The 9550-nt window shown below is 38.1% G+C and overlaps 1 protein-coding gene across 1 annotated transcript; it reads left to right on the forward strand.

Annotated features, from left to right (window-relative positions):
- The first annotated feature begins 238 nt into the window (after positions 1–238).
- LOC18033055 (protein ACCELERATED CELL DEATH 6) lies at positions 239–9133 on the forward strand. The gene is made up of 4 exons (XM_006420039.2): positions 239–763; positions 7834–7930; positions 8054–8577; positions 8699–9133. The coding sequence occupies exons 1-4, from the start codon at positions 239–241 to the stop codon at positions 9131–9133; spliced, it is 1581 nt and encodes a 526-aa protein (XP_006420102.2).
- Positions 9134–9550: the final 417 nt, after the last annotated feature.

Consider the following 9550-nt stretch of genomic DNA (forward strand, 5'->3'; position numbering starts at 1 on the left):
AAATAGACGCGGAGAGTCTATATTAGTTATTTAATGGTCAAGGCATATAATACGCATAGCTTTTGTCAATTAATTAAGAGTAACTTTGATTCTTTGCCTACCAAATAAAAAGTATAAATGTCAAATGTGAAAGGGAAGCATCAAGCGGCAAACTGCAATGCTTAAAATCTAGGATTAGTACGCATGCACATGCATTTCCGTCCTCAAAACAAACTCAAATATCATCGCATTCGCAAACATGGAACCTAAACTGTACGAGGCTGCAACTAATGGGGAAATTGAACCCTTCAACGGAATTGCTAAAGACAATCTTCGAAGCATAGTGACTCACAACAACAAGCATACAGTGCTGCATGTCAACATTGCAAGACAGAGCTTGAAGAATAAAGAAGGAGAAAGTGTATCAACAAAGTTCGTGGAACAGATACTTGAAATATGTCCATCATTACTGATACAAGCTAATGCCAAAGGTGACTCTCCTCTCCATGCTGCGGCCAAATGCGGGCGTCCTGCTGTTGTAAAAGTTCTGATTGAATTCGCGAAAAAACAGCCCACAGCGATGAAATGTTGCGCGAAAACAGTATGGCAGATGCTAGGGTTGACAAATGAGGAAGAAAACACAGCGTTGCACGAGGCAGTGCAATGTGGTAACCTCGATGCTGTGAAAATTTTAATGGAAGCAGGGCCTAATTTTCCTTATTCCGCTAATGTTAATGGCGAAACTCCACTTTACATGGCAGCCGCGAGGGGATCTAAGAAGATGGTGTTAGATTTATTTCTCACATTATGTAGACTGACATAAATCATTCTAATTGTTTTCTATATTTTACCGAATTAATACGTGACTATTGTCAAATATTATGGAGCAATTTTGACATACCCCGTACAGTAGTATATTATGGACAAGTATATCCTTAATTGTGTTATTTTCGCCCATAATGAGATGGACAATTTTATACTAACACATGAGGGGTCCCTGCGCTCAACCACTGTATTTAAGTAACTTCAGCCCATTGGAAGTTAACTGTTCAAGAAATCTGTGGCATGAGTGCAGTGCATCTCTCTCTCTCCCGTTTGTCTCCCGTGTGTGTGCACAGTAAGTTGCTGAGAGAAGCCGTGATCTTGAGCTAAGGAAACGAAAGCGGAATTCAGAAGCTAGACAAAAGTAGCAGCAACTCTGTTGAAGCTCCATAACAAGCTGCAAGCTCGGATTCATGGGAGATCGTGGTAAATTTCGAAATTTACTAAAATATGTGTTTAATTTGGAAATGCACGATTAAGGGCATAAAGTGTGTTTTTGTTTCATCAATTGGTATCAGAGCCGATGGTTATGCATTTCCTTGTAAACCATAGTTGATTTGTTGGAGAAATCTCACTCATGGAACTTTTCTTTATTTTCGGATTTTTCGAATTTTTCGAATTTGGACATATTTCCTCAAACGGTTGTTAAATAATGCATGAGTGATGATTTTGGAGCAAAAATATAATTTTTTCGTGATTTTTGGTGGCCAAAATCGGGATGATATGAATGAGGTCTGTAAAGTTACTGTAGCTTTACTATTCAAACATCCCGAGGTTGAAGATGATGGGATAATTTCGTATGGATCCCTAAACTTTGTGAAATGTTACTATGGCCCAAAATATTTGTAAAATTTTCAAAATGGTCCTTGACCGAGGGTCAACTTTGTAAAAGATCAGTTTGGTCCCTTAAATTTTGGAAAATTATATTATGGCCCAACATTTTATTTTATTTTATTTAAAGTTTGGGCCAAAAGTTTTAATATTTAACACAGTAAGCATAATTCTGAAAATTCTGCAGTTTAGTCCAAAATCCTTTAAATTTTGGCGATTTTTTCAGAATTTGAAATTTAAGAATAATCCATCATTGTTGAATTGTATGGGCATAATATTCATATATTTTATTGAGGCATGTAGATATTTTATTTGATTGAATATCTTGGTGGAAACTTTAATTCCGTTTTGACAAAGTTTATTTAGCCTCAATTTTGTTAATGTATGAAATATATATATGATGCAAAACTACAATTTAGAGTGATTGTGTATCTGCTTATCGTAGGACCAATCATGATAAATTATTTGGTGGTTTGCAATTGATTGTCCATTTACAATTATGAATTATGGATTATGTGATGGATTGTTATTGTTCTGACCAAGATCCATACGGGTGATGATACTGCCCTGTCGGCAAATCACTACTTGGTAGGATGCTTGGGAAGATAAAGAGGTTTGTTGAGTATTTTCTACTGAGTGACTTAATTACCCTGTCGGTAATAGGTCAATATTGGTGTTATATTCAACTTGTCTGCTTTATCTTTAGGTTAGTGCACTCCTATATTGTTAAAGGATGCCTAACATATTGTGTTGCTATTGGAGAAACTTAGAATGAGGAGTAATTGATTATAGCATGACTTTAGTTTTGTATGCTTGATAATTCTTTTGTTATTGCTTCCTCAGCTCTAGATATTCTCTCCTTTCTCCAAGTAGCCTCCCTCAAGAATTTAACTGGGACAAATTTTGAGGACTGGCGTGAGTCCATTTTGTTTTATCTGTCTACACTGAATAGAGACTTGGCATTAAGAGTTGATGAACCAGCCAAGCCCACCGATAAGAGCACTGCTGCTGAAAAAGCAGAGTGGGCAGCTTGGGATGAATCCAATAGACACTGTCTGGATACAATGAAATACACCATTGACAGAACCACTAGAGATAGCATCCCTGCATGTGATAAGGCCAAAGATTACTTGGCAGCTGTGGGAAGAACCTTTAAGAAGGTAGATAAGGCAGAAAAGGGTAACTATCTGAGGCTGCTTGCTAATACCCAGTATGATGGTGTTTCTGGGGTCAGAGAACACATCCTTAAGATGACTAGTTACCATAAGAAGCTGAAGGACATGGATGTCACTTTGCCTGATGACTACCTGGTCTTCCAAATCCTTGAATCTCTTCCACCACAATTTGGCAATTTGAGAAGCCAATACAAAACTCAGAGAGACACTTGGAATATCACTGAGTTGACTGCTTATGTGGTTCAGGAAGAGGAATCATTGAAGAAGGGGAAATCTCACACTGTCATGATGGCAACTACTCAAGAGAGTGGAAGTGTGAAGAAAGGCTCTTCAAAGGGCAGCAATAAGTTTTTTAAGAAGAAAAAGTTTGGCAAGAAAACTTCACGTGGTAATTCTTCTACCACTTCTGGTTCCACTGCTGAGAGCTTTAAGGGAAAGTGCCACTTTTGTAAGAAACCTGGGCACAAGAGAGCTGAATGCAGGGGATTCAAAGCATGGTTGGAAAAGAAAGGTATTCCTGTAGCTTTTGTAGGCTTTGAATCTAATCTAGTTAATGTTCCTTCTGATACTTGGTGGTTGGATACTGGTGCAACCATTAATATAACGAATTCCTTACAGGAATTTAGAAGCAGAAGGGAGCCCAATGAAGGGGAGTTAATAGTTCACATGGGCAATGGAGTGACAGCCAAAGTTGAAAGCATAGGAGTTGTTAGACTACATCTAGCCACAGGCTATTTTTTGGATCTGTTAGATACAGCTTATATTCCTTCTATTAGAAGAAACTTGATATCTGTATCTATTTTGGATAGATGTGGCTATACTTTTCATTTTGGTGATAGAAAGGTTTACTTATTCCGTAATTCAGAGTTAGTTGGTTCTGGCACTCTATATGATGGCTTATATATGCTTGATTTATTTTCTCGTGCTGCTGAATCATCATCCAATGCTCATGTTATGCATGTTGTTAGCTCTAATCGTGCCAGGGTTGATGAAAATTCATCTATGTTGTGGCATAAACGATTAGGTCACATTTCTAAACAGAGGATGGAGAGGCTCATTAAAGATGACATTCTTCATAATTTAGATTTCTCTGATTTTGGCACTTGTGTTGATTGTATCAAAGGCAAACTTACTGCCAAAACCAGAAAAGAGAGAACTCAGAGGAGTCAACAGGTGCTGGAGTTGGTACATACAGACATCTGTGGGCCATTTACTCCTATTGCTATTGGAGGTTATAAGTACTTCATCACGTTCATCGATGACTTTTCCCGTTATGGTCATGTTGAACTTCTTGCTGAAAAGTCTGAATCTTTATCTGTGTTTCAAGCCTTTAAGGCTAATGTTGAGCTCCAAAAGGGCAAGAAAATTAAAGCAGTAAGATCAGATAGAGGTGGTGAGTACTATGGGCGATATGATGAAACTGGGCGTAATCCTGGACCATTTGCTAAATTTCTTCAAGAATGTGGAATAGAAGCCCAGTATACAATGCCCGGGACTCCTGAACAGAATGGAATTGCAGAAAGGAGAAATCGTACCCTTCTTGACATGGTGCGGTGTATGCTAAGTAACTCCACCTTACCAGATTTTCTGTGGGGTGAAGCCTTAAGAACTGCAGCTTACATTTTGAATCAGGTACCTAGTAAATCGGTGCCCAAAACTCCTTATGAGTTGTGGTCAGGGAAGAGACCGAGTCTTCGTCATTTTCATGTCTGGGGATGCAGAGTAGAAGTGAGGCCTTATAATCCACAATCAAGGAAACTTGATCCGAAAACAATTAGTGGTCATTTTATTGGCTATTGTATCGGCTCAAGGGGTTCTAGATTTTATTGTCCTTCCCACACTACTAGAATCATTGAGTCCGATCGTGCCATTTATTTTGAGGATGATCACAATGGTGGGAGTTCTGAGCCTCGCAGTCTGACATTAAGAGAAGAACGTGTGGTTTTGCCTATTCCATCTTTTCCGACTTCTGCGATGGGATTACCACATATTGATGATTCTTCTGTTGATCCTGAACTTCCTCATGATATGGAGCCCATGATTGTAGAGGATGATGTTACTGACGTGCAATTGAGGAGATCAGAGAGGATCAGGAGACCTGCAATTTCTGATGATTATGTTGTTTACTTGCAGGAACATGATTTTGATGCTGACTCATCATCTGATCCTATTACCTTTCAAGAGGCCATCAGTTGTTCAGAATCCTCATCTTGGATACATGCGATGCATGATGAGATGGCATCTATGTATCATAATGGGGTTTGGGATTTAGTTGAGTTGCCAGATGGATGCAGGCCAATTGGTTGCAAATGGGTTTTCAAAACCAAGAGAGATGCCAGAGGTCAGGTAGAGAGGTACAAGGCCAGACTTGTGGCTAAGGGTTTCAGTCAAAGAGAAGGCATTGATTACACTGAAACTTACTCTCCTGTTTCTACCAAAGACTCTTTTCGTATTATCATGGCATTGGTAGCTCATTTTAATTTAGAATTGCATCAGATGGATGTGAAGACAGCTTTTCTCAATGGGAGCTTGTCTGAAGATGTGTACATGGTGCAACCTGATGGTTTTGTTGAGACTGGTAGAGAAAACATGGTGTGTAAGCTTAAAAGGTCCATTTATGGACTTAAACAGGCATCCAGACAGTGGTATTTGAAATTTCACGATATTGTCACCTCTTATGGGTTCCAGGAGAATGCCGTTGATCAGTGTATATACTTGAGAGTCAGTGGGAGCAAGTATATTATTTTGGTACTTTATGTGGATGATATCTTACTCGCTGCTAATGACACTAATTTGTTACTTGAGACAAAACAAATGTTGTCATGCAGCTTTGACATGAAGGATCTTGGTGAAGCCCATTATGTATTAGGGATAGAGATTCTTCGTGACAGATCTAGAGGAATTCTAGGTTTGTCCCAAAAGACTTACATTGATCGCATTTTGAGAAGGTTCAATTTGCAGTCCTGTGCTCCTGGGAAAGCTCCAATTTCGAAAGGTGACAAAATTTCCAAGTCTCAGTGTCCCGATAATGATGTAGACAAAACTAGAATGCAAACAGTCCCGTATGCATCCGTTGTGGGTAGCTTGATGTATGCTCAAGTCTGTACTCGCCCTGATATTGCTTTTCCAGTGGGAGTACTTGGAAGATACCTGAGCAATCCTGGATTTGAACACTGGAAGGCTGCAAAGAAAGTACTCAGATATTTGCGAGCCACTAAAGATTTTGTATTGACATATCAGCAATCTGACTATTTGAATATAGTTGGATATTCTGATGCTGATTTCGCAGGGTGCTTGGAAGACAAGAAATCCACATCTGGTTACATCTTTATGATGGCAGGAGGAGCTATATCATGGAAAAGTGTCAAGCAGACACTTATAGCTTCTTCAACAATGGAAGCAGAATATGTAGCCTGTTTTGAGGCTACACGTCATGCTTTATGGATGCAGAATTTTATCACAGGGCTAGATTGTATATTGGCCGTTCCGAGGCCATTAAAGATATACTGTGATAATTCTGCGGCTGTTTCTTTTTCTCACAACACAGGGAGTTCCTCACGTTCCAAGCACATTGATATTAAATATTTGTTTGTGAGAGAGAAAATTGCTCTATCTTGTGTATCAGTAGAGTATATCCCTACAGAACTCATGTTAGCCGATCCACTTACTAAAGCTTTAGCTCCAAAAGTATTTAGGGAGCATGTAACGCATATAGGATTATTTGAATCCACTTATATATGCTGAGTCAGTGGGAGTTCTGGTTTGTATTATGAGTTGCAACTTAAATGAGCTTATGTATTACTCATTTTGTTATCATGCATGCATGTTGTTATATAATATTGATATGCCATATATTGTGTACACATTTGGTTACGTATGGCATTATGTATAAAATGAGGATATTATGGTCCGAGACATTATGCTCAGTCTCAATATGGACATTAAAAAAAAAAAAAAAAAAAAACTGAAGCATTATGACTTAGCTTCAGTGTGCTTTCTTGAGACATTTTGATTTAGTCTCATTATAATTATAAGAAAGCACGACTTCCTTGAGACATTTTGATTTAGTCTCATTATGATGAAAAATGGAAGCTCGCTTCTCGAGACATTTTGCTAGAGTCTCATTATGGTTATAAAGAAGCGATTGTCTAGAAGACATATTGTTTTTCGTCTCATTTTGCTAGACATGTGGACTTTGTGGAAATGAGCATGTTGATCACATTGTCATGTTATTTCCATAATTATACTTGTATACTACTACATAGTCATGTGTTTATGAATGTCTTGTTATGTGGAGCATCCTGTCGGTGCACATATGATTTGATATTTATGGGCACATTTTGGACTTATTTATGTTTTGGGTGATTGCTTGCATTTGACCTTTTGTTATAGTCACATATTGATTAATTCGGTTGTTTTCAAAATCTTATTTTATTTTTAAATTTATCCTTAGAGTGATTTCTGCCGTCCAAGTGGGAGATTGTTAGATTTATTTCTCACATTATGTGGACTGACATAAATCATTCTAATTGTTTTCTATATTTTACCGAATTAATACGTGACTATTGTCAAATATTATGGAGCAATTTTGACATACCCTGTACAGTAGTATATTATGGACAAGTATATCCTTAATTGTGTTATTTTCGCCCATAATGGGATGGGCAATTTTGTACTAACACATGAGGGGTCCCTGCGCTCAACCACTGTATTTAAGTAACTTCAGCCCATTGGAAGTTAACTGTTCAAGAAATCTGTGGCATGAGTGCAGTGCATCTCTCTCTCTCCCGTTTGTCTCCCGTGTGTGTGCACAGTAAGTTGCTGAGAGAAGCCGTGATCTTGAGCTAAGGAAACGAAAGCGGAATTCAGAAGCTAGACAAAAGTAGCAGCAACTCTGTTGAAGCTCCATAACAAGCTGCAAGCTCGGATTCATGGGAGATTGTGGTAAATTTCGAAATTTACTAAAATATGTGTTTAATTTGGAAATGCACGATTAAGGGCATAAAGTGTGTTTTTGTTTCATCAGGTGGTAGCTGAAATATTAGAAAAATGCTCATCAGTCGCCCATGACGGCCCCAATGGAAAGACTGCCTTGCATGCCGCAGTCAACAGCTATGCTGCTGGTATGCTTATAGCGCATCCTCCGTAGTCTGTATGCTTACAAACTAATCTGGTTGCTTTAAAAATTTTAGCTTACCATGCTATTGAATTATTGATGTGCTTCGTATATTTATTTATTTATTCAGATGTGGTAGAAAAACTACTTGCGAAGAAGAGGCATTTGACCAAAGAAAGAGACGACTATGGTTGGACTCCACTCCATCACTCTGCTTATTTAGGTCTCAAAGACATCACGGCACTGTTACTAGAATTTGATGGATCTAGCGCGTTGATTCTTGACAAAGATCGGAAGATGACAGCTCTTCTTATGGCAGCCAGCCAAGGACATGAATCGTTAGCGGGAACTATTATTGCCCATTATCCAGAATGTTATGATCTGGTTGATAACAGAGGGTGGAATGTTCTTCACTTTCTTATGGTAAGTTTACATGAATCTAAGTTGAAACGTCTCCTGAAAGATCCGTTATATAAAAGTTTTATAGATGAGAAGAATGAGATGGGAAACACTCCACTTCATATACTTGCTACTCTCTCGGCAAGAACCTGCAATGAAATTGTACGTCAGATTGGTAAAGGTGATACTCAGGCTGTCAACAAGAAAAAAAAAAGTGTCAAACATATTGAACTTTACGGATGTCCTGAGCTCCAGGTATTATTATTATTACTATTTCAATTTACAAAGCATAAATATTTTTGTTTTTATTACTACTACTTTCTTTTTAGTTATTGTTATACAATTTAGCAAATTTCATTTGATCAATATGTCGCAGCGAGAAATCCAAGGGTTGTCCGAAAATATTGGCCGCGGACAATATCCAAAAGGTGTTGTCAAGTTGAGACAAGACAAATCGCATTCGTTTGTGAAATTTCTGGATGAAGAAGTCACTGGAATGGAAAATGCATCAGTGTCACATTTGGTAGTGGCAGCACTCACAGCAACAGTAACCTTTGCCGTAGCATTAACCTTACTCGGTGGTAACAACGGTGATAATGAAGACGGCCCAAACAGGGGCAGTGCAATTTTCTCTAAAAATGCAGCATTTCAAGCATTTATTATATCAGACGCCATAGCCATGGTCCTCTCACTTTTTGCTGCCTTTGTCCATTTCATTCTGTCGCTCAAGTTATTTCGAAAATTCATCTTTTTGTTCGTTTTTGCCCTTTTCTTCACCTTAATTGCCATGGTACTTGCATCATCGGCTTAAGCTTCATCCTCTGGGTTGTCCTCGTTCTTTAATGGTTACTATATCAAAGAGGGAGGAACGGAACATTAATTAGCCATGTATTCACGGTTCCAATAAAAGTATATGTAACGCCTCATCTTCAATGATTTATATAAGTTCATAGAAGAAATAAATCTCCATGTTCAGGAATTTGCGATTTTGGTTTCTTCTTTGCCTTTAGTAACACCAATCAATATCACAATCCTGTACATTGATCACATTACATCCTCAAATAATCTAACTACTAAATTATTAACCAATTTGGTGGAACAAATACTTGACTTGTGTGTCCATGATTTCATTACACTGTCGAAGAGGTTAAATACGACATTTTCACATACATTTTTCGCAATACTTCCTGAAATTTTTACAAACAATTACTTGACCTTTTTTTTTAAC

The sequence above is a fragment of the Citrus clementina genome, unplaced genomic scaffold, assembly GCF_000493195.1.
Source record: "Citrus clementina cultivar Clemenules unplaced genomic scaffold, Citrus_clementina_v1.0 scaffold_9, whole genome shotgun sequence".
In the NCBI taxonomy this organism is placed as follows: Eukaryota; Viridiplantae; Streptophyta; class Magnoliopsida; order Sapindales; family Rutaceae; genus Citrus; species Citrus x clementina.

Excerpts from the sequence above, each read along its gene's own strand:
- LOC18033055 (XM_006420039.2), top strand. The coding sequence starts at position 239 with ATGGAACCTAAACTGTACGAGGCTGCAACTAATGGGGAAATTGAACCC. Across the intron at positions 764-7,833 it reads CGAGGGGATCTAAGAAGATG|GTGGTAGCTGAAATATTAGA; the intron begins GTGTTAGATTTA and ends TTGTTTCATCAG. Across the intron at positions 7,931-8,053 it reads AGTCAACAGCTATGCTGCTG|ATGTGGTAGAAAAACTACTT; the intron begins GTATGCTTATAG and ends TTATTTATTCAG.